The sequence below is a fragment of the Stenella coeruleoalba genome, assembly GCF_951394435.1.
Source record: "Stenella coeruleoalba genome assembly, chromosome: 14".
Classification (NCBI taxonomy): Eukaryota; Metazoa; Chordata; class Mammalia; order Artiodactyla; family Delphinidae; genus Stenella; species Stenella coeruleoalba.
This window is the reverse complement of record NC_137160.1, coordinates 7705831-7732618: the sequence shown is the minus strand read 5'-3', so window position 1 is coordinate 7732618 and position 26788 is coordinate 7705831. Positions and strand designations below refer to the sequence as shown.

The following is a 26788-nucleotide window of genomic DNA, read 5'->3' as shown; positions in this document are numbered from 1 at the left end:
CAGATTTCTTGTTATAATCAACTCTAAGATTCCATTCTGATTGTTAAAGTTGCTGGGATATGGATTTGTGACATTAGTTCTCAAACTAAACCCAGAAACAGAATCGTCCACATCCAGGAATACTAAATCCAAGTCAGACTCTAGGAAACCAGTTTACAAGACACTGCACAGCTGGGAACACAACATAGTTGAGGGTCCCTTGGACACTAATTCTGTTTTCCCTCCCTAAGAGAGGAATGTAGCCTTGAACAAAGAAAGGCCATTATTATAAACGCTGCTGTTAAAAAACAGAATAGAAAAGGTCTGTGATGCCCCGAGGACCGACGCACCAGGAACGGGGCCCTATGAGGGCTGCTGGGCTCCCCGGGAAGCTGCGCTGAGAGGCTCTTTACCTGTTCCTACTCCTCGTGACCGCCCACTCCCAGTGCGCTTCTGTATCCAAGGAAATCCAAATGGGAATTTCACTACAAAAAGTAAGACCTGATTTTCAACTTTATTTACTTAGCAACATCAAGAAGACTAACGGGCTCCCATTTACCATTGCAACAAAAAGAATAAAATATCTAGGAATAAACCTACCTAAGGAGACAAAAGACCTGTATGCAGAAAACTATAAGACACTGATGAAAGAAATTAAAGATGATACAAATAGATGGAGACATATACCATGTTCTTGGATTGGAAGAATCAACATTGTGAAAATGACTCTACTACCCAAAGCAATCTATAGATTCAATGCAATCCCTATCAAACTACCACTGGCATTTTTCACAGAACTAGAACAAAAAATTTCGCAATTTGTATGGAAACACAAAAGACCCCGAATAGCCAAAGCAATCTTGAGAACAAAAAAAGGAACTGGAGGAATCAGGCTCCCTGACTTCAGACTATACTACAAAGCTACAGTTATCAAGACAGTATGGTACTGGCACAAAAACAGAAAGATAGATCAATGGAACAGGATAGAAAGCCCAGAGATAAACCCATGCACATATGGACACCTTATCTTTGATAAAGGTGGCAGGAATGTACAGTGGAAAAAGGACAGCCTCTTCAATAAATGGTGCTGGGAAAACTGGACAGGTACATGTAAAAGAATGAAATTAGAACACTCCCTAACACCATACACAAAAATAAGCTCAAAATGGATTAAAGACCTAAATATAAGGCCAGAAACTATCAAACTATTAGAGGAAAACATAGGTAGAACACTCTATGACATAAATCACAGCAAGATTCTTTCTGACCCACCCCCTAGAGTAATGGAAATAAAAACAAAAATAAACAAATGGGACCTAATGAAACTTCAAAGCTTTTGCACAGCAAAGGAAACCATAAACAAGACCAAAAGACAACCCTCAGAATGGGAGAAAATATTTGCAAATGAAGCAACTGACAAAGGATTAATCTCCAAAATTTACAAGCAGCTCATGCAGCTCAACAACAAAAAAACAAACAACCCAATCCAAAAATGGGCAGAGGACCTAAATAGACATTTCTCCAAAGAAGATATACAGACTGCCAACAAACACATGAAAGAATGCTCAACATCATTAATCATTAGAGAAATGCAAATCAAAACTACAATGAGATATCATCTCACACCAGTCAGAATGGCCATCATCAATAAATCTAGAAACAATAAATGCTGGAGAGGGTGTGGAGAAAAGGGAACCCTCTTGCACTGCTGGTGGGAATGTGAATTGGTTCAGCCACTATGGAGAACAGTATGGAGGTTCCTTAAAAAACTACAAATAGAACTACCATATGACCCAGCAATCCCACTACTGGGCATATACCCTGAGAAACCCGAAATTCAAAAAGAGTCATGTACCAAAATGTTCATCGCAGCTCTATTTACAATAGCCCGGAGATGGAAACAACCTAAGTGCCCATCATCGGATGAATGGATAAAGAAGATGTGGCACATATATACAATGGAATATTACTCAGCCATAAAAAGAAACGAAATTGAGCTATTTGTAATGAGGTGGATAGACCTAGAGTCTGTCATACACAGTGAAGTAAGTCAGAAAGAAAAAGACAAATACAGTATGCTAACACATATATATGGAATTTAAGAAAAAAAAATGTCATGAAGAACCTAGGGGTAAGGCAGGAATAAAGACGCAGACCTCCTAGAGAACGGACTTGAGGTTATGGGGAGGGGGAAGGGTGAGCTGTGACGGGGCGAGAGAGAGTCATGGACATATACACACTAACAAACGTAGTAAGGTAGATAGCTAGTGGGAAGCAGCCGCATGGCACAGGGATATTGGCTCGGTGCTCTGTGACAGCCTGGAGGGGTGGGATAGGGAGGGTGGGAGGGAGGGAGACGCAAGAGGGAAGAGATATGGGAACATATGTATATGTATAACTGATTCACTTTGTTATAAAGCAGAAACTAACACACCATTGTAAAGTAATTATACCCCAATAAAGATGTTAAAAAAAAAAAAAAAAAAAGAAGACTAACGGGATAAATGGAATGATTTGCACATCTCTACGCATTAGCAAAGACGGATAGAGGACCACTCTCTGTGGATGGGGCTGGGAGAAACATTTTTTTTTAATATTCAAAACATGGTCCTGAAATACACATTCCACCTAGGAAGATTAAGTTAAATAGTAAGAAATATGCAAGGCAGTAAAGGTATATATGAGAAGAACCTAATTTAATGGTATAGACATTAAATGCTAGTATCTTTCAGAGAAGAGGAAGATTAAGATGGATTGTAGCAGTTGGTGAAAGTATTTTTTTAAAAATACTTTCTTTAAATTAAAAAAAGTTTTATTGTACAACACACGGGATATAGCCAATATTTTATAATAACTATAAATGTAATATAAGCTCTAAAAACTGTGGATTACTATGTTGTACACCTGAAACTTATATTGTATATCAACTATACCTCAATTTAAAAAAAGAAAAAATAGTTTGCAAATGAAGTAAACATTATCCAAAAGCCCCTTGAAAACACTGCTAAATTTTGGTAGCCTTATAAATAGACTAAGAAAAAGAAAAATTATAAGCTAAATCTTAAAACTTAAGGAAGAACTAAATTTTTATAAAATTTATAACTTTAATAAATTAAATATTCCTTTCAAACCCCCCCAAAATGTTTTAAGTGACTTATGCCTTACCTTGTTCCAGAAAAGATTTAAGCCCTATTACAAGGAAAGGTAAATTATAACATGAAAAGTACACCAGAAATGAAAGAAAAACAAAAGGTATGCAAACAGTGGAACCAGCTAAAAAGTATCTACCACATTTGATAAGAGAGCACTAAACTTTACTTAACAACAAAAGGAAACCCGGCCAGTTATATAACTCATAATTTATTTATGCAAATGATTCCCACTCAGAAGTACAATTTCAATAGTAACATGAAATAGAAATCTAGACCTGCTGTGTGGGGAAAGAATTGGGACAGAGGTAATAATCTTAAAGCAAACACTGCAGAACACCCAGTGGAACAAGAGTGTAAAGGGCATCAACTCAGACTTCAGGCACCAAGACAAAGTGCAAAGCAGTAAAAGCAGTTCTCTTTGTAAAATATTATTAATCAAATATCTACCTCAACCAAAATAAAATATTTACAAAGCTTCTATATACTAGTGCTACTTCCTGCTCTATCCTCCCAAACACTGCAAAACGTACACCAAGGCAAGTAAATGAAACATCTTATTGAATAAGATTATTACTCATCGTTCTACCAAAGACAGTTTTAATTTTAAATTACTGAAAAAGTAGCACCTTCTTTCTGGCTGTAGTAAACTGGCAAAGGTCACAACTTCTTGGAGATTATAAAATTCCATTATCTAGGCTTCCCTGGTGGCGCAGTGGTTGAGAGTCCGCCTGCCGATGCAGGGGACGCGGGTTCGTGCCCCGGTCCGGGAAGATCCCACATGCCGCAGAGCGGCTGGGCCCATGAGCCATGGCCGCTGAGCCTGCGCGTCCGGAGCCTGTGCTCCGCAACGGGAGAGGCCACAACAGTGAGAGGCCCGCGTACCGCAAAAAAAAAAAAAATTCCGTTATCTATATTTGAAGAATATCTTTCTCCCTTACTAGAGCAGCTGTTTCCACTTTGGGATTTAAAGTACCACTAAACTTTTTAAAAATTGGGGGACATATACTAGATTACCAACTATTTTATACTACCAAGTGAGGACACTTAAAAAATAATAACCAAAAACAAATTTAAAAAAGAGAGGAAGAAAATGTGAGTTTATTAAAAATACACACAAAAAAGACTGATTCTCCTAATTTTGCTTAAGACTAGTAGAAGTTTCATCATCAAGTACTATTTTGGATTAGAGTAGCTCTCAAATATTTTTGATTATGGCCAACATAGGTGAAGCAAAAGACTCTAAAAGCGTACTTAAACCACTGTTTTCAACTTTTTTAGTAGAAAATTAATTCTGTGATGAAGAACTGGAAAATAACAAAATCAAAAAGCTGCACTAAGCATGTCACTAGTAGCAAAAAGGAGCTGTATACTACTTAACTTACTAGAAAAAAAAGTGAACTTCAACACATGGTTTTATATTATAATGTCCCAAGAGCTTTAATAGAACCCAGAAAACTTATCACTCTTGCCTTTATATTTATTTCAATAATTTAAAAAAAACTCACTGGCAGTACATCACAAAGGTTATAGTATACAAATGTCACTAGTTTAACAATGGGAGTAGAGATCATTTGCATTTGAGCCAAAAATAACATTTTTAAATGTAGTTATTGGATAACAGGCATCAAAACCACTACACTGTTAATATAAATATTAATCCTGTGTAGTCTTTTCTAATTTGTCTCCTATGGTTTTATTACAACACAGACTGTGAATAACAACCATCATCAGAAGGCACGTTAAACAAATTAAAGGAGCCAGTGGACAAGCAGCCTGGGATTTTCAATAATTGGCAGCATTAAACTGGGTTTGCAAAGTTTGGAAAAGTGAAGCTTCCAAGGGTTAAATGAGATCCAGGCCTTAACGACCACCAGGATTCAGGCTCTAGGTGACTGCCCCAAAAGCTGCCCTCACTACAGCTCAACTAGATTCAGTAACTCCTCCAAATATATTCTAACGAAAACTTAAAAAGAAACCTTAGATCTTATCTAAGATCCTGGGGGATGAGATGCAACAGTGTGATACATATGCACATATAGGATGAGGACATATGGATAAAGACATGGGTAGGAAAAAAGTATGTCTCATTTGCCCCAGGTGAGCACTTTTCTATCCTCCAAATCACCTAAAAAGCAGTAGGCTATAAAAAAAGGTTAGGTAAAGCTATCTACTGACTTGTCGTTCAGAACATGATACAAAAAATTAATCTAATAGAAAGCAAAGAAAGATAAATTATGACTCAGTGTACTTACCCAGAAAAGAAAAAAAGAAGTTAACATCAATGCATATTTAACTACAAACAAATTTGTTTATTATTATTAAATTAGAGAGACAATAAGGTGAGTGCGAAAGAGAAACTGCCTGGACTGAAAGCAAAAGGGTGTGATTTAGGGCCAACTACTTAAACCTGCTGTGCTAAATTTTCTTAATCTAAAAAATGAGGATAATAATGGTTCATAACTCACACCATTACACAAGCTGATATCTGTTATGTTTCTAGACAAGTGCCTAGTACATAGTAAACATGTCAGTGATTATTATTTCTGTTTAAAATTATTTTTAACACCACAGAGAAGAATTTGTAAATCTGATCAAGCATTAAAAAAAGTCTATATTCTCTTTCAAGAGGTCCTGTTGGCTTGTATAAAGTTTCATCAGTAAGGAAATATATACATATATAAAATATATATATATATATATATATATATATATATATATATATATGCTGAAACTTTATCATCACTTAATCTCAAATATCTACTAGGTTGATAATTGTTTAAAGTCACCTACCTGCCAAGTATAACCCTTTATGATTTCTGAAGGCATTGGAATTACAAGGAGATTTTGAAAAATAAATGCAGCCTGAAATTAAAGGAAAAAAATGTCAATACTGCCATCTTGTTGTCATGTCTGAAATAACCAATACAGTGTTATTTAATAACAAAAAAGCATATCCCTAGTCAGCTGCACATGCTGAGAGGTCATTATGAGAACTCCCCACTGCCCTTCCTGTTAGGTGATGACATAGTAGTGGGGGAAACTACTTCACCAGCAAAGATATTTTTTCCTATTTCAGAATTTTGTCTTTCCAGAAAATGATCTGTAAACCATAAACTGTTCTGGTAGTATTTAAGAAATCTACTTCATGTTTCTATTATCCTCCTACAGATCATATACACACACCTTTCTCCCCATCTCTTTCTTCCTCTCTCATACAAGCTCCTCCCAATAAAAAACTGCTAACTAGAAATACAAACCACAAATGTCCAACTTAACCTCCTAGGTCCTGAAGATGGTCAAATTAAAAAATCATACTAATTATGAACACTGATTATCTATTTAGTGAAAGATTATAACGGGAGAATAACCAGAGTAACAGAGGGGATCCAAAGGGAGTGAAATTTTCAACCACCTTAACTGGAAGCCAGTAGACAGTCTTTAAAGTTGGTCAATCAAGAGGAAGCTACAAGTTTAAGCATTATTATTAAAAAAAAAACCAAATAATAAGAAAACTACAGCCTTTGGATTTTGAAACTGGAAACTGGCTAATGGTGGGCCCAGGAGCTGCTGTTTTCTTTACAAGCTTCTAAGCATTATTCGATTACTGTTCTTAAAATGGTCTGCATCAATCATCACTTTGATAAAAGCAGCAGTAAAGAAAATAACAAACTATTTAGAAAGAATTAAAATAGCATTTACTTTTCCTCTTACATGTTATATAATAAATACTACAGAGTATTTTGACAGCCCCTTATCTTAAGTAAAGCTTTATAAACTTACACACTGAGATCATATAAAAGTAATTTCCTGTGAACTACTTTTCAATGTGTAATAAAATAGAAGAGTCCATTTAAAATGCACTGAATTCTGCTTTGATCTTTCAGAGTAAAGGACTCCTGTTCTGACTGTGAATCAATACCATTTTGTTCTCTATAACCATTTCATTTCAGTTGTTCGCAGGTCAGAGAGACAACGGTCAGTGGTGAGCCCACAGTGTTGAACAGGGAGTATGGTTCCTAAGAACTACCACAACAGGTCTCTGAGGGAAAACGGGTGGGGCTAAACAGACAGGCCTACCTCCCGGCGTACCATGCTACACTCCGACTGGTCCAGAAGAATGTTCACCACGGTTCCCCAGAGCCCACCAGAAATGTTTTGACAACTGTTTGCTAAGGCCACACAGCCAGTTTCAAGGGTGGTCAGTGCCGATCCTAATCCCAGTGAAGTGAACCTCACCTGTTCAAATTAGAGAAAACGTTGTGAAACCAGAGAACCCGATTTCACAACATGAATTCTCAATTATTCTGGTACATAAAATATCACATTTTTATGACACTGTCTTGACGATCCTAAATTATAAGATACTTAAAGAATACTGTCCTATAAGTTTATGAGCGAATAAAACTCCTATTCCATGATTTAAGAAAAGTAATAATATAGGTTATAAAAGCTAAATAAAAGCAAATGTCACAAAAAGTCAAAACCAGCTATAAGTAAGACTAAAAATTATAGTTCAAAAGTCTTTTTCTAGGGAAAGCATAGGGTGCTTACGTATCTTTCATGAACATGATTCTTGTTTATTTCTCATTTTTAAGAGGATACTATTATTTTGTTCCACCTTCCTTAATTTTTCAGTGTTTCTTTCAAACAAATGGTTTTAACTTCTTTGAAACTTCTTTTCAAACAGAAGTAATTGAATTATCTTTTTATAAGGTACTTAGTATCTTCCCCAAAATTCTTTTAAAAGAAAAATGTTTCAAGAGATTGACATGGTGTAATGTTTGCCATCGTACCCCCACTGCTCAAGCTACGTATCGGGTGAACTTGTGAATTTTGATTTCAGAACAGAGTTTCACTGATAACCACAGGGTAACAAACAGCAATGCAGTCATAAGGCAGTCAAGCACCAAGTCCAAGTTCAATGTGGCTCGAGAATGTATCTCTAGCTGTTAACAGCACTATATTATATACACAAAAAATTGCTAAGAGGGTAGATCTTATGGTAATTGTTCTAATCACAAAAACAAGCAGTAAGAGGACAGAAGAAACTTCTGTAGGTGAAGGATATGTTTACGGCATTGAATCTGGTGATGTATATTTCAGGGCTGTATACTTATCTCCAAATTCATGAAGTTGTACACATTAAATAGGTACAGCTTTTTGTATGTCAATCATATCTCAATAAAGTGGTTTAAAAAAATCAAATCAGTAGACAAATGGCTAAAACTGGAAAATTCATTAATATAAAACGCTGCACTGTAATGATACTATTCTATTACATGACACTCAAAAGTCACTTGGCTGCTATCCTTCTAAACTGTTTAAAAATGGCTGGACTTCTCCAATAATATTTTGCTGTTCTTTATAAAACTGATAGATTCTATAATAGTTCCTTTCTTACTATTTTTAATCTGTACTCTGAATCTGACTGAATAGGGGGTACCATGAACTGAATTATGTACCCCCAAAATTCATATGTTGAAGCCCTAACTCCTAATGTATTTGAGGAGAGGGCTTTTAGAAGATAATTAAGGTTAAATGAGACCATGAGGATTGGGTCCTAATCTGATAGAATTGGTGGCCTTATAAGAAGAGGAGGAGAGAAAAGGTCATATGAGCATGCAATGAAAAGGGAACCATCTGAAAGCCAGAAAGAGTCCTCACCAAACTTGACCATGTGGGTGGGCACTTTGATCTTCACGTCCAGCCTCCAGACGTGTGAGAAAATAAATTTCTTTGTTCAAGCTACCTAGTCTATGGTGTTTTATTATGCAGCCCAAACTGACCAAGACAGGGGGTAAATATAGCTTAAGGTATAGCACTAAAATAACCTCATTTTGGAAAATATGAACAAGTATATGCATACATGTTTTGTTTCATTTGTTCTTTAATCTACACATAATGGACTCGATTTTCCTTCACACTGACCTCTGGGTCTCGGTCAACCCACAACGGAATCAACCAAGCCAATCCCTGTTGAGTGGTAGCATGTTCTTCACTGTGACTACCCAAAGGCAAGAACCAAAGTGACATCCACTCCTAGAATGAAAAAAAGGGAACAGAAACACATCAGATACATTTCTAAGGATAAAACAGAGTTCAAAATAACTGAATTTTTAAAAATCAAAACAAAGTAGAAATATGCTTAAGACTTGGTTTTAATTCATTATTTAGCCAACACAAGGCAAACAACAATCTCAGCTCCTCCTTAAAAAGTTATACATAACAATTTTTCTTCAGAACAGCTACTTTCCCCATGATTTAGATAAAACATAGTTCTCTAGTGCATGCAGATTTCAATCAAAATAAGTTTAAAATAAAATTCAGATTTGTGTAATATACAGCTTCTAAGAAACATCTTTGACAAAAATCATTTTTGTCTCCTAAAAAGACAAGTCAAAAGACATTTTCCTAGAGTAAACATATAGGCTTGAAACGTGTTAGACACAGCACATTCCCTTTCTAGCAACTGTGGGAAGACAGACAGCTTTGAAAGCTCTCACCGAGCTCTGGGCCTGGGCCATCATCTCATGGGATAAGTGAAGCAAGCAGAGAACCGTGCTCTTTGTGACACCTTTTCCCATGAAGGACATAGCATTTCCTCCACGCTCCACATAAAAAGAAGTAATGACCTGAAAAACAAATGCAAACAATTTTGTGGCAGCTTTACTCTTAGTGGCTAAATATATACCTTTCTACTGACTTGTCTGAATTGAATCCTAACCACATAAAGTATATTATAATATTCTTAGTTTATACATTTAAAAGTGGTTAAGAAGGTAAATTTTATGTTATGTGTATTTCACCACAATTAAAACAAACATTCTTAGTTTAAATTGTTTTCCTTTGGAATTTGTACAAAGAATGTGTAGTATCCTCCTAGAAGATTTTGTGATTTAAAATATGCTCGTAACATTCTTCAAATGTTATAGTATCCTTTAAGTAAAAGAGTTTATTTTATAAATACCTTGTTGAAAAGTATACTTAGAAATTGCTAGCTATATAAAACTCTTACTAACTACCAGATTTAGACTAAGTTTTCTGGAAGTATGGTTTGAATATAAATGGACATTTACATTTCTAAGCGATCTTAGATTTCTACTCCATATTTAAGCATATATTTATTACTTAAATCATTGCCTGTCAACTTTTTCTCTCCCACCTACCTGAGGGCTTTAACACATTTCCATCAGTAACAACAAAAGAAATGTTTCTTATCTGAAGCTATTATGCCCTTATCTGAGAAGCTGAATCAGAATGAACATGGGGAGTTAGGACACAGCAGTTTGAGAAAAAGTCCTTCCACCTGATTTAGAAAATCCTTTAAAATACGTGACAAACTCTTCTGGAAAATTTCTGTGTAAATCACATATTGTCCCCCATATAGGGGTTCAATAAATATTTGTTGACACTGAATAACAAGCATCATTACAGCTTTCAACTCAAAATAAAAAATTTAAAGTGACAAAAGATCACTTCATAATTCACAAAGTTTTAATAAAAAAAAGAATGGTAACTATATTTAGGTGCCAATACATTATGAAGGAAAAACTTGTGAATCAAAGCAATCAAAACCACATGTTATCTAATACAGCAGAAAGTATTTCAATTCATCCACCCAAGGACTCAATGCTTTTATTCAGCACAGTAAGCCATTTTGTCTTATAACAGAGACTACTTTTTAGTTTGGATTCTTTTTAGCTCATGCAGCAAAGAAGATTACTTAAAAAAAAATGGCATAAATATAAATCACGTTAGGCACAGCTTATTTAACAAAAGCAATTTATTCGTAAGATAACTTGGGGATTTTGACTTAAATTAGAATTTTCATAAACCAAATAACTGTATAGTATGTCTGAAAATGAAACAGTTTGGCCAGGGGTTAACAACTACAGGTGACTGCTACAGGAGCCCTGCTCTACTATTCTTTCTGCCTATGTATATGTTTAAGGTTTTTATAATTAAAAGTTTAAAACTTTAAGGGACTATTTTAGAAGAGATCCAAATGATCAAGTCTTTATTATCTTCCTATATGTCACTGGAGAGAGCTATACTGTCATGGTTTAGGTTCTAGCTTAAAAGGGATAAGTCAAGAACGTTGATATTATCTCCTTTCAACTTACCGTCAGATCCCTGGAATTATACTTCATATATAATTTTTAAGGCTTTATTTATCATAGTTTATTCACCTATCATAATGAATCATGCTTAGTCTAAAAGTCTCATTTCCCAACCACAAAAGGCAAATACTGCATTCAAATTTCACTGTGCAGAAACAAAATATCTAATAATGAATTACAACTCCCATCTGAAAAGGAATCAGCTTTAATGAATGAGAAACTATGAAGCAAATCATTTGGACCAACAATGGCTTGTTTCAATGTCCAGTTACATGAGCATTACTTTATTCTCTAAAAGATCAACTTAGCCAGTAGTAAAATAAAGAAACCTGTTTAGCTAGCTAAGTAAGCAGAAGGACCCAAGTAAGATTTAATAGGACGCCGACACAATTTCTAACAAAAGTGACAGATTTTTTTCATATTATTTTCCTGTCATTTAATGTAAAGACATAAAGATTTTCTTCCCAAGATGTTATATGAAGCATAACATGTACTCCTCTGTTTATACCAAATAAAGATTTGTTATCAGATTTTCATAACAGTGAAACATTATAAAACAAGCATCACACTTTATATCTATTCCTTAGCTAATAAACTGTATTGATTTTTATTACCTCAAAGACAACTGAGCTTAAAATGACAGTATTGTCTTTTTTCCCCCCGACTTCTTACTGAGAACTAAGCCTTTTTGTTCTCCAATAACATAGAAAGCTCATTTTAATTTCAGGTATTTGAAACACAGGTGTGATCTGAAGTCTCTCCTGTTACACAATTTTACAAACAAAAGTACTTCTGAGGGTTTCTAAATATAAACAACGTAACACTTCTTCAATTACTGCTGTAGTAGGTCCTCACATATCCCTGATCTGAAACAGATAAAAATCACTTAACAGAGGAGATGTGTTCCAAAAGATTTTTAAATGGAGTATTTATAAATCACATTACCAATAATGCTATAAATTAGGTACTTGTAGACTGAATTATATTAAATGCATTGGAGGAGCTTATTTCTTAAAAAACATTATGGTAAGTTTTTAGCTAATACATCTATTCTAAAAAATTCATATTATTTCTGATCATGGACACCTTGAAGCATGAGATAATTAATTTACTGACAGTTTGCTCTTTTTCAGTATTTACAAGTATTCAAGATAAAAAAATTATTTCACTAAATTGACTACACTAAAATTCATATTAAATTTTATAGTACAGCTGAGAGTATTTAGAATTTTGAAATATTTTTTAAAAAACAAGATGTACTTTTGGAAACAAATCCTAGATAATATCATCTGAAGCATGATTTACAGCTGAACATATAAACATCACCTAAAGTATGATTTAATAATGAAAATACAAAAATTAAACACACATCATTTACATTCATTTACATCACATTTCCAGTTATTCAAACTTTATTCTAATTTTAAAATCATAGATAAGATACAACTAAATTATTCACTATCTGTCCACTATGTACAAATCACTGTCCTAGGCCAGTGGGGAGCTGGGGGTAGCGGAAATGGTCCACAGATGATTCTCACAAGCTCACAGTCTAACAGATCAAAGCATAAAGCAAAATAAAAATACAATGTATTAAGTGCCATAATAGTGGCATATATAAACTGCTTGAGGTACATAACCTGTAGAAGAGATCAGTCAGTCAAGTAATACTTACTGGGTGACTATGTGTGAAAGAATAAAAAAAGGCTTATAGTAAAGGAAGGCAAATGAACAAGTGAGATCTTCAACTTTGTGTAGAGATTGCCACCCAAAGAGAAAAGAAGCTATATAAAAGAAAGACTTTTTTTTTTTTTTTTTTTTGCGGTACGCGGGCCTCTCACTGTTGCGGCCTCTCCCGTTGCGGAGCACAGGCTCCGGACGCGCAGGCTCAGCGGCCATGGCTCACGGGCCCAGCCGCTCCGCGGCATGTGGGATCTTCCAGGACTGGGGCACGAACCTGTGTCCCTTGCATCGGCAGGCGGACTCTCAACCACTGTGCCACCAGGGAAGCCCAAGAAACAGACTTTTTAAGCATGCTTTTTTATTTAATGAGAAGAACCACATATAACTGAAACTTCAAGAGATGTGGGGAAAATTTTAAACAGAGATAAGACTCAAAATGCTAGATTATAATGAGCCTTATGCACTTGAAAAAGGAGATTGGGAGTGAAAGGTTTCTGTTTTGAAGGATGATCTGGTGGTGGGTAGAGACCACTGGCAAGTAGAAACGTGCAGCACAAAAAGGAATAGGAAGTTACGGACACGATTTGGTCAAAACATTCCATGTCTAGAAAGCCCATCACTTCTGATCAGTTTATTCATCTTCCAAACCTCTCTCTACACTGCTTCCTACAGGAGCCTTGCCTGAATTCCTAACAGTTAAAGATGCCAACCTCTATAACTGAACCTTTCAAGGCAAGCAATGCTGGCAGACTTGGTCACTAAGCAAACAGTGATCCATTTATAGATCTAGACAGTTTATTACTTACATAAAAAGCATAAGCAAGAGTAGGCAAAGGTGCCAGCTCTCAGTGTCCCTTTTACAGGGTGACACTGAAACAAAGGGGCCAGATGACAGCAGTGCAATGGCAGCGCACTCTTGCTGAGGAGCTCAGGCCAAGCTGCAACTGAGCCATCTATAGCCTGCTGCCGTACCCCAAGGGAGCGAGGCAGAAAGCCCGCGAGTGCATCAGAACCCAGGAGGTGATAAAAACAGGCCCGTGACACACTTCCTAAGACAAAGTGAAGTGAATGAGCAACGGCCTTGTAGCAGTTCCTTACAGGCTTCTCACGTTCCAAAAGGATCACAGGAAGTTCTGCCAGAGCTTAGATCAGCCGCACCTAAGCCCTGCCTACGTGGCCCATGTGCAAACACACAAAGCTGCCAGGGTACCGTGGCAAAGCTGTTCTCTTACAGAAACCTATCACTGCTCTATTCACTGCAACATTCTTAAAATATACTGGACTAAATGATGATGAAAACAAGGCATAAAGTTAAGGCCATGATTGGAAGGTGATTAGAGCTAAAAATATATTTTTGAGAAAATTTTTTAAAAAATCAGTGAAATAAGGCTCTACCTTAAAAAGGTAGGAAAAAGCCATAAATTAAACCAAATAAGAAGGATATAAACACAGGCAGAAATTAATAAAAGAGGGAAAAAAACATTAAAGGGGGATAAACAAAGCCAAAGATTCATTCTTTGAAAAGACTAATAAAACATACAAACCACTAGGAAGGCCAATCAACAAAACTGGAGAGAAGGAAAAATCAATGTCTGGAATGAAATGGGACCTCATTACAGATCTGACAGATATTTTAAAAACAAGATGATGTGATGAACAATTTTAGGGCAATGAATTTGAAAATTCAGATAAAATTCAGTAAAACATAGCTTACTAAGATTGACACACAAAAAATAGGAAATCTGAGCAATTCTAGATCTACTTTAAAAATTTACTTCATCTATAATCTTCCCAAAAAGAAAACTCCAGTCCCAGATTGCTATACTGTCAACTTAACATTTAAGGAAGAAATAACACCAATTCAAGCCAACTATTCCAAAAAGAAAAAAGAGGAAGTTACATAAAGAAAAAGAGAAAATTATATAAGGATGGACTTATTTTGATATTAAAAAACTGACAGAAGTTTTATGAGAAAGAAGATAGATATAGTAATTCTAGAAACTTTTTTTGCCAATGAAAATAGGTAGAATAATTTTAAAAACATTAACAAACTCAATCTGTTTATATATAAAAAGAATAATACATCACAAACCAGTTGAAATTTTTCCAGAAATGTAAGGTTGTTTACCATTTTTAAATCAACCAATGTAATCCATCATCTTATGGAATACAAAAAAAAAAACCCATATGATTATCTTAAAAGATACAGAAAAAGCAATACACACTTATGATTAAAAAAATTGTTAGCAAAGTAAGACTAAAAGAAAATGTCCTTAATCTGACTTTTCTTTAAGTAATTGAAAAAAGACTACCACAAATAGCTTGCTAAAAGATAAAACATTAAAGGCCTTTCCTTTGAGTTTGGAAGCAAGGACTGCTGGGTACACAATTAACATATAAAAACTGAATATATTTCCATACATCAGCAATAGTTAGAAAATAAAATTTCACAGAAGATATAATATACTCATTTTCAACACAAGTGTACAGTGGCAGTATCTAAAATTGCCCTAAACAGGAAGAAAAAGAGAAGCCAAATTGTCCTTCAGCATTGTAGTAGAGAGAATACTACACAAAAATGAAATTAAACTCCACCTACAGGAAGCAAAATGAGTTAACTCTCATAAGCATAATGTTAAAAAGAAATACAATTGCATTTAACAAAATCAAGAGAATGAGAAATTATTGTATATATGGACACATAATTAAGTGGTAAAACCATCAAGAAATGCAAAGAAGTTATTACCGTAAAAATCAAAATAACAACTACCTTCAGAGGAGGAGTAGAGACTGGAAGTCGTTATGACGAAAGCTTCTAGGGTGGTGGCTACTCTCTACGTTAGGATCAGGGTGGTGACATGTGTGTTCATTATGTGATAATCAATGAACTATGTATTTACGTTTTGTGTATTTTCTGCATGTGTTGTATTTTACACCAAAAGGGTTAATAAATGCAAAATAAGTTACCCAAATAAAGGGGCTTAATGAAATGTAAGGCTTACTTTTCTTGAAAATGGCTTATTCATAAAAGTAATCTTACTTATATATTTGCTAATAAAAATCATTAACACATTTAACCATTAATGAGCCATAAACACTGAATAATAATCTACATTCAATATAATAACACATACAGTGCACCTAATATTCTGCCTGGTACACACTGAGCGGTCAGTAAATAGTAAATAGCTATCATTTGGGGGTTTGTAAATAGCTATCATTTAGGGGTTTTATTATTGCTGTTTATAGTTATTGACTATTTTTACTTACTTCGAGGAGACCTGACAAGTACTTCACACAAATTTCTAGTGGCTTTGTGAAAGGAGAGTGTGAGCTCCATCCCGGAAATGCTGTAAGGTGGGCCATCCCTCGTAAGGTCCTCTCGAGGGACGGCAGGCCGTAGAAGCGAGGAGCGTCCGTGACTCTCAGACACTGGAGCAGTTTCAGAGCCAGCTGCGTTTGGAAAACGTAAAAAAGTTCCAAGCATTTCCTGTGTATGTAAAGGAGGAAAAAAAATCAACCACGGAGCAAACGTAACTGGCTTAATGGGCTTTCTTGGTGGTGGTGGAGGGTTACTAGCAACTTACTGTATCAAAAAAGTATGAACTAGTGGAAATGGCGGGAAATGGCAGAAAATACTCCCTCTTAAAACAAGACTTTTTAAGAAAAACATAGTTAATATACCATCCAGAGTATATGATGTAAAATATAAGTAACAATTACATTGAAAAATGCATAAATGGGTATTATTATTGCCAACCAATAATGAAATTAGAAGTTAACATAGAGTTACCACATGAACCAGCAATTCCAGTCCTAGGTATATACTCAAGAACTGAAAACATATGTCCGCACAGAAATTTGCATATGAATGTTCATAACATCACTCTTCACAACAGTGAAAGGTAGAAACAACTCATATGTCCCCCAACAGATGAATGGATAAGCAAAATGTGGCATACCCATACATGGACTATTATTTAGTCACTGTCATCTGCTACAACATGCATGGACCTTGAAAACATGATGTTAAATGAAAACAGCCAGACACAAAAGGTCACATACTGTTTCACTCCATTTATATGAAATGTCCAGAATATACAAATTCATAGAGAAAGAAAGAAGATTAATGGTTACCAGGGGCTTGGGTAAAGGGCAAATGGGGAGAGACTGCTTAATGGGTACAAAGTTTCTTTTGGGGGTAATGGAAATGTTCTGGAATTAAACAGTGATAGTTGTACAACACTGTATATATACCAAAACCCACTCAATTGTACATTTTAAAATGGTTAAAATTGTGAATTTAAAATTTTTAAGTCAGAGCTACAGATATACATTTGAAAATCATCCATGCAAAAATAGTTGTACAGTCATAAAATGGGTATGACTGCTCAGGCAGATGTGTAGAAAATTAAGAGAGAACCAAGAACTAAACCTAGAGACAACAAAATACTCTGTGTGTGTGTGTGTGTGTGTGTGTGTAATTACAATCAGGCTATATCAGAAATTGATCTGAACTAAAAAACAAACCACCACAACTGATTTTTACTGAAGTCTTTTCTCCTCTTAATTTGAAACTAATGAAAAGTAAGACCCTTTAGAAATCAAGAGAAAACTAGGTTCTGTGTGAAGTTCCCAGACCTCCAATAATACAAATGGTACCTGTCGGTAAGTGCCACGGAACCGAGCAGCAGGGTGTTGAAGAGAGCGACCAGTTCTTTCTGGAGCTGCTGCCGGACGGCGGTGCGGATGTCATCTGCTTCCTCTCGCGCCTGGGACTCTGTCAGAAGCAGCAGCTCCAATAGTGGGTTTGGACTCTAAAAAATGGAATTTGTAAAACATATATTTACCCTCTAATGGAGCTGTATGTTGTTTCCCATAAAGGTTTTTTTTGCTAATCATGTTCTGGAGTAACTAAGTTATAGCGCCTAAATCGTAGGTTTCTACGGCATTAGTAGAGATGTTCTCAACTCAAAAGGTGCTTCATATGTTATCTCAAGAAAAGGAAAGCATATCCATTACAGAAAACTGAGGAAAATAGAGAGAAGCACAATGAGAAAAACAAAAGCCACCCATAATCACACCTCACAGAGGTAGCTGTTATTAGTATGTTGGTACATACTATTCTTTTTATGTGAGTGCAAACAGAATTATAATTCAATATTTTTAACAAAACTGAGATCAAGTGAAAAAATCCACTACTGTGACCATTTTTTTAAACAATGTTATTACCAATATTTCTTCAAAAACATTATTTTAGTATCTGATTGTTATTCAGCCATAAGGGTTTACCACGACTACTGGATAATCAGTGATTTCTAATTTCACCGAGCTGCAGCAGCATGCTTAACTCTGATTATACCCTATGTATGAATTCTAAGCAATGAAATCACTAAATCAAAACATTATAATCGTTTTAATGCTTTCAATGTATACTGCCAAATTGTCCCTGCAAAAAATGTACCAGTACATATGATTAAGGCCCACAGCACCCAAGCCAACGTTGAGTATTATTACTGTTGTAATCTTTGCCAATTTGACAGGCTGATAAACAAAGGAAACTAGTACTACTTAAATTTCAACCTGTTTTCCAACTTAAAAAAAAATAGCTAAAGGATGTATTAGATGATTTCTAGTAATATTGAGAGAGCAGAAAATGTTACATTAACCAACAGCATTAAAAATAGATGGAATATTTATCTATCATCTATAATGTCATAGGCACTGTGCTAAAAAAAAAAGAGAGAGAGAAAGAAAATAAGATTTTATTTAACTTTTGAGTTAAACTAGAAGATCTGCATTTTCTTATTTTATAGATGGGCAAACAGAGGTTCATGAAGAGGGTAGGTAACTTAACCAAAGTCATATGAATGAGCAGAGCAAGAATTCAACCTCAGGACCATCTTACATCAGAGATAGTTAACATTCCACCCCCGGCATTATGTCACATCAATACTGCATATTACAACGTTCAGAAAGAGATAAAATCAAAATGTAATTACTGTTGTCATGGCATCCTTCACCTAAAGAATTCAATTCAAAAATAACTACATTCTTTTTAAGAAAAAGAAATTTTTTAAATGGGAAGAAAATTCCAAGTTGTTTACATTATGTAGTATGTACAGTATACTTCAACCAGGTACGAAGAATTAAAAATAATCTAATTGAGAGCTTTTGGAAAATACTGAGGAGACATGCTTTACCTTTAACTTTACTATGTTTCACACCTAAGCAGCATTTTTTTTCAGCTTTTCCTTTCATCTTGAACAAGAAGTGTCTTACTTGGTTCAAGTAAAATTACATAAAACATAACTACAATTTCTAAGTTTCATACATGAATAAAATAACTAGACACACATTTAATAAAATCATAAAAATAAATATATATTCTATAGTATTCTTAGCCCCAAATAACCAAAGGCTTACACCCACACTCCCTCTACATCCCATAAATACTGACTAAACGAGCGAGCTGTTTTTAATGTAAACCCCATCTTGGTAAAATGTAATTTTACCATCAGCAATTATTAATTCTGATATACATATAAAAATTAAGTAGAAGCTACTGATTAACATATTAATATATTGAAGCAGTATGTAAATACCTAAAACTAAGACTCTTCCAAAGAATCTCATCCTATTAATAACTTATTTTTGCAGGTAAATTGCTGAGACTTTTTCCCTTTATAACATATCTTGGATTGACATGTTAACGTTAAGATTCAGTGAACCTCAGCAACACCACTTCTAAAATATGGGATTTATTACTATTCCTTAAGTACAAGAGGAAATAGATGTCTCTATTGATGCTTATTGATCTCAAGTACTTAATCATATCTGAAGGTTTTGTCTTTTGATATTAGTATTCAATCCTAATTTTAAACCAACTATATGGGCCATTATTTCATCAGTGCTGACCTCCAAAAGGCAACAGTTTCTGCAATGATGGTTCATTATCTTTACCTGCAGAGTTACCACTCATCATATCCAATTTTCCATCCATCAGCAACCTACAATAGTAGGATGGACAATGCCCTCTGTGAACTCTTGAGTGCCCACGAGCCAGTGGAAGTCTGATAACAGACAGATACGTGCTGTGTAGTTCTGAATGGTCCCCCCGAAAAAGTATGGCCCCACTTCGATAAACTTCTATCAAAAACTCATTCTGAAAAGAAATGCATTCAAATTCAGCACTTCTCAGTTATTTTATATACTAACAAAATATCAATACATTAAAATATAAATTAGTAGTACAAAAAATTCCTTAAGTACATAAAATGCTTGTAATAAATGAAAGTTTTGATAAAACATGTAGACAAAACTTTCACAAGAGAAAGTTTCTGTATCTTCCCTCGGTAAGTTAGCTGATTTTTCTTTATATATCTTTTAGGCATTCTTCTGCTTGATCTGGTATTCATTTCTGTCTAATTTTCTTTTTGCCACCATCACTTTTGCACATCTTCATATGTTATGTCCATACATTCAAAACAATTCCTTTGGAAATGCTATTTTACTGACCTTCTTAAGCCATTTCTCATTTATTTTACCCATTTCAGATGATAAACTTAGTAAAAGTCACTTTTGGACTTTCTATTTTCATGCTTCTTTTATTTTGAACATTGGTTGTTACATACGCTTAATAATTTAATCCTCGTAGCATGATATTTAGAGAGTAAACTCTCCTGATAGTGGATGCTTAAGTCCACTTTACTCACCCTTAAAAGTATTACTATTATTTATAACACTAGTGATGATAATATATGAGACAAAGTAAAACCTCTCCAAAGACAGCTTTGATACCATACAAAGTCAAACAAACTAATTATACCAAAAATCCTTTCCTAAAACTGCATTAAAATTACAGTACAATCATCTAGAGTCCTGTAGAAATTTCATTTTAATTTCAAAACTATGAATAAATTATGCAATATGTATCAGCATTCATGACATACTACAAAATTCATAATCGTTTAAATGTAAAGTTTTAACTATCTAGTTATAGTTACACAGTTTAGGTACGTATATTTTAATTTTTCTATTGTTATATACTAATTACAGTCATATGCAAACATTCAACTATTGCAGAGATTTTCAAGAAAAGATTCTAAAACTAAAGCCCATCACATATCTGCTATTTTCACAAACCAAAGCAACCACAGCTCCCAGTGTACAAGAACTCTAGCCGAAGAAGGAGACTGTTTTAGGGGTTATTCTTTTTTTAAAATGAGTAAAAAGATCATGAAGTTATAAAAAATTTATAGATCAAAAATCAATTTATCAAAAAACTCATTCAGAGGAAAAGCTTCATGGACATTATTTTAATAATATTTTAATGTCTAATCTATAAAATATTTAAGCAGGCCTAAAAGCTGAAAGAACTATGACAATAGGTTTTCCTGTTCACTTTATTAAAAATATCCAGAAAAAAACTGCCTCTGAATGTTTCCTTAATTTTTTTAATAATTGAAAGATAAGAGAAAATAGAAGTAAATACAGTACTTTGAAATCATCCTTGGGAAAGTAACAGAAGAGCAAACTTTACTGAACAATAAATCTATGTACCCTGGAAGTGCAATCATCTTAATAAGGACTCAAAAATTATAATTTAAGGAAATTAGTATGTTGTCTCTCATTTGTGTTATAAATAATTTTCTCAGTTTATCATGTCTTTTTAACTATGCTTAAGGTATTTCTTGCCATACATACAGAAACCAATAAAATTCACATATAAATGCCCTCTTACTGGACAAATGTTCTGTCATGTTTCACGAAATGAAAATAGAAGTGAAACAGCCAGAGAGGGCTTCCTTGGTGGCGCAGTGGTTGAGAGTCCACCTGCCGATGCAGAGGACACGGGTTCGTGCCCCGGTCCGGGAAGATCCCACATGCCGCAGAGCAGCTGGGCCCGTGAGCCATGGCCGCTGAGCCTGCGTGTCCGGAGCCTGTGCTCCGCAATGGGAGAGGCCACAACAGTGAGAGGCCCACATACCGCAAAAAAAAAAAAAAAAATAGCCAGAGAAAAATATAAAGAATAAATTTTATTAAGGAAAAATTTGCTATGATAATTTAAAAATGTAGTTCTTCAGAAAAATACAGGCATATCAAAGGAACATAATACAACGTTCAAACAAAGAGTCATGCATATATAGGAAATCAGTTTATGGTTTTAAAAAATGGTGCCAATTCAAATCATGGGTAGACATGACATGAGAAAATTGCTAACCATTAAAAAAAATAATCTACATCATAAGAAATTCCATATGAATAAAGATGTAAACAAAAATAAAACCTTAAGTATCATAAAAGAAAACATGAGAGTGTTTTCTCAAAACTCTGGAAAACAGATCTTTCCAAGAAGACACATAATTTAGAAACTATCAAAAAAACCTATGACTACACAAAAATAACATGGCAGTGAACGAAACAAACAACATAACCTGTCCTCCCACTGCCCACATTCTAGTGGGGTGGGGTGGGGTAGAAAGAAAATGAACAAAGATATTCTGCAAGTGGGAGCGATAAGTACAATGAAGAAACATAAAATAGGATTAAGAAGGCACAGAGAGTCAGGCACGGAGAAATGCTACATTATGATGATAAGGATGACTAACATCTGAACAGAGCACTGACTCAAGTGCAGTAGTCAGCTGTATAGATATCTAGGGGAAGAACATTCCAGCCAGAGAGAAAAAGAAATGCAAAGGGAGCTAGGAGTGCGGTGTTTGAAAAACAACCAGAGGCCAATGTGGCTGGAAAAGAAGGAGTGGAGTACAGTGGTAGGAGGGAAGATCAGAAAGATACTCAGAATCAAGCTCAAATAGAGCCTGTAGCCTATGGAGCTGAATCTGAATGAGAGGAAGCTGGTGGAGGATTTTGAGAACTGGGACATGATGTGACTTAAGATTAAGATCCCTGTGGCAGCTGTCTTGAGAACCACAGGCAGCATGGGTGGAGGCTGGAAGACCTAACAATAACCTGGGAGAAGGGCGGTGATGGCTCGGCCTAGAGTGATAACGGTCGAGGTGGTGAGAAGTCAGGTTTTTCACACACACACACACACACACACACACACACACACCTGTAGCACTACACCTAAATGTGGAAATTATGATTGATCATGAAACACAATTTAAGTACTATAAAAGATGAAAAGTAGAAACAACATAACTAACAAAAGCTAGGGGATGAAAGGGGTAGATAAAATAGGAAAATAAGTCCAAAATACAGTAAGGTCAGAAGACTAATGACAAAAAAAAACATTTGCAACTCATATCACAGACAAAGGGCTAATCTCTCTAATTTATGAAGGGCTCCTCTGTTACCAAAAACGAAAGAGAGAGAGAGAGAGAGAGAGAGAGAGAGAGAGAGAGTTTGAGCACACACATGCGAGAGAAAACTAAAAACCCTATGGTGGGGCAAAACTAGCAAGGGCATCAAGGGACAATTCACGGAAAACAAAAAAACCCCAATCATGAAAATCATCATATCATTCAAAATAAGAGTTACCTATTTAAAAAAAAAAACAACTCAATACAAACACATATACACATGTATCTCTGCAACTTGTAACTGACTCAGCAATTACAGTTTTAGGAATTTATAGTTTCCATTTGTTGTATTTTAACATGTTACAAAATTAAGGTTATGTGCATTTCTTGTAATTAACTACATAGCTTCCTTAAAGTGATATGTTTACTAGTGAGTTAATAAATGTTTATCGAGAGCTCACTATGTGCAAGGCACTATGGTAGACGCTGGGTATGCAACGGTGAACGAAACGGTCCCTATTTTCACCAATCCACAATAAGGTAGAAAATAATAAACATCGAAACAAGCTTTATACACATATAAACATTCATATACATATTTTTAAAATCTCTAAATACTTTTAAAAGTATTCTCAATTAGAATTTCTAACTTACATTATATTAGCTCCTTGCATTTTTATAGAAAATCACGTCTTTAAATGAGCTTTGCAAATGTATTAACATATAATGAAATATATTTGTTTTATAAGGTCTATTATCTTCTTTTTCAGTTTAGGCCCTTTTTTCTAATTTTAATGTGTTTTTTTCGTGATTGTGCGAAGGTTTATCTTTACCAGATTAAGTAAATCCATATAGTATTTGCAAAAAAAAAAAAAAAATACAGGCCAACGATAAAAAAACAAGCTAGCTTCCTGGGTTCTTGGCAAGTTTCTCAGAACACAGTCAGCTACAAAAAGTAGAGAGTAGTGGGGGGCAAACACGGGTAAACACTACAGTAAACTTACATGAAGCCTGAGCACAGTCTGACGGAGTCCTTCCAACCTCACCTCACTACCCCTCACTGCCCCTCCACATCCCTACTTGAGCTCCCCCACTCCAAGATTCTCACTTAATACAGCTGCTGCTGAAAGCTCACATATAGAACAGGTTTCGTTAAACGCCAAGACTGAAGGTTCCGTTTAGGCTACGGACTTTTAACTTAAACCTAGTAACAATCACGTCAGGAAGGCATATTGCTAAAAGCCATCTATTACAACATAAGGACTACTTGGCTAAACACGGGCTATGTAAAAATTATACTTTTCCATATTTTCATATACAGTATTAATGATTTTTACAAATATATCATTTGTCAAACCTAAAATTCAAATTCCTTAACAACACTTACATGTCTAAGAAGTAATTCGAGAAGCCAGTTTAGAAGTTCTACGGATACATTTTTTCTTTGTTCCTTCAATAACTTATTTAGAAAATGTATGATATCTATTAGCAGTTTCTCATCTTCGGTGCAAGCAGGAAGTACTTGTAAAAATCTACAATAAAGAAGACAGTAATCATGGTTTCTAGTTCTTTAAAGTAAGTGGCGTGCGGATAAGTATTTAACAACCTGCTGAGAAGTGGGGTGCTGATTTGCTGTGTTTGCCAATTTCCATAGTGTAAATACCCCGCCATGGCTGACTGCAATCCTCCAATCTACCACATAGCTGTGGAGACAGGCACTGCAGCACACCATTATACAGCATTTCCACAGCACAGACAGAATCCATATAAACAACATCGAGAGCACAGATAACAGGAAAATGTAAAATACTTAGGAAGCCATGACTCTGCATAACCATTACCTTTATTTTTAATATAATTTATTTAATTGTAAGTTTACAAAGTTCAATTTTAAGAGTGGTTGTGTTTAACAACTAACTTGCAAAAATCCAGATAATTTAACCATCACCTCTCTTACAAGGCAGTCCTAGCTGGCGACAGCACGCCACTGAAAAAGGTGAACTAGATACCCGAATTGTGAGAGCTACACTAAGTAAGAGCCCACATTTTAGAAACTCAAATAACCTTGCATTTTGAAAATGGCACACTTTCCGTTTAATAGAGTTATACATTTTATACTAAAGTCACATGAAGACTAAAATGTAAAACTGCTGGCAGCGGCTGCTTATCAGTCTTGTTTCAAATGCAGCCATCTGCTACCAGTTAAACGTGTTAAATTTACAAGCCGGGGCCTTCCCAAAAACTACTAAAGGACCTCCACATGGCTATCAACTCCATGAAATTCAGAGGAAAAAGAAAAATGAGATAATTTACTTAAGAACAGACCGAAAGCAAAACAAAACAGCCAGAGTTACCAAGGCTTTAATCAGTTCCCTGATGTCTCAGCTCATTTATTGATATAATATGGACAGGAATAAACATTCAGTTTGTTTACCCATGCCTTACCCTAATCATTTACTTCTGTGAGATAAAAAATAAGATTTGCTATGTTAGGATATAAAAATCTAATAATTATAATATTTGTAAAAATTATAACAATTTAGTAATAATTCCAAAATGCAGTAATTATGTTAAAATTTTCTCTTTTGCTATTATTAGACCTGTATTACAGATAATAAAAATCCTTAAATTTTTCTTTCTAAAAAGCATTTCTCTCATGATACCAACAATAAGAACACACACTCCTAACTTCAAACATGTGGAGATGAACCCAAATACAATTCCATCCAGGCCTCTGAAGCCAGCAGGCTTGAGCTGATACTGACCTGTTTAGTGTGGTGTGCCAAGACAAGGACTTCAAGGTAATCCCACATGGGCCAGTGCCACCCTTGAAAGACAATCTGTCATTCAGAAGATAAAAACTCATCCTCGTGAGAGCAGCCCTCACTTCCCTGTGGGCTGCAGCCTGAACAATGGAGCGGAGACAGTCCTTCAGTCCACTTGCTGTGTGTGTCATCTTCAGAGTAAGGGTGTCCTCAGTGGATAACTTCAATGTATCTAAAAATCTAAACAAAAAGAAAAAAAGAAAGAGCAATATAAAGCTATTAAATAAAAGCTCACAATTACTTTTATTATAAACTGTCTCCCCCAAATTCTGTTTTGTTTCCTTTTAAGGGTGACTCACAGCCAAAAGAAAATCTGATGTGTATCTGTCAATATTAGGGTTTCATACTAGCATGAGGATGTTTATATTGACATTTTCCTGCTTACAGAAATATAATTTGCTTTCAAATGAGAAAGTACTGACAGATTAGAATACTGAGGTATTTAAAAGTCATCATCATCGTCATCACCCCAGTGACGATAACGAAATTCACATATGTATTTACTAAGCTTCTACCCTAACCCAGAGCACTTTTCCTAGTGAATTACATCTGTTAACTAACCAAACTTTATATAATCTCCAAAACAGCATAGAGCACAATGTTTTTTAATTTAAATTTCTTTGTGTGATAGTTTTTAAAAAGTAATGAACGACATGTAATCTTTAAAACAAAGTAAAAATTATAATCTTCAGTGAGAAAGCAGGGTCAGACGATAAAAAGTAAGAAACCTACTTAACCTAAAGGAAAAATAAGGCCTAGCT

General features: G+C 35.0%; 1 protein-coding gene across 14 annotated transcripts in view; it reads right to left on the bottom strand.

Annotated features, from left to right (window-relative positions):
- RTTN (rotatin) overlaps positions 1-26788 on the bottom strand; it is a 179715-nt gene that overhangs the window by 97891 nt on the left and 55036 nt on the right. For 13 of the 14 annotated variants that reach the window (XR_013831188.1, XR_013831189.1, XR_013831190.1 and 10 more), the window contains 8 exons: positions 25968-26207; positions 24590-24734; positions 17597-17751; positions 16205-16424; positions 9635-9763; positions 9060-9170; positions 7209-7367; positions 5922-5993 (listed from right to left, as the gene is read on the bottom strand). Coding sequence is in view for 11 of the 14 variants with exons in the window: in XM_079941820.1 (XP_079797946.1) it covers positions 5922-5993; positions 7209-7367; positions 9060-9170; positions 9635-9763; positions 16205-16424; positions 17597-17751; positions 24590-24734; positions 25968-26207 (1231 nt within the window). In the remaining 3 variants the exon portion in view is untranslated. The remainder of the gene's footprint in view (positions 1-5921; positions 5994-7208; positions 7368-9059; positions 9171-9634; positions 9764-16204; positions 16425-17596; positions 17752-24589; positions 24735-25967; positions 26208-26788) is intronic. The other variant, XM_079941822.1, reaches the window with a different exon arrangement.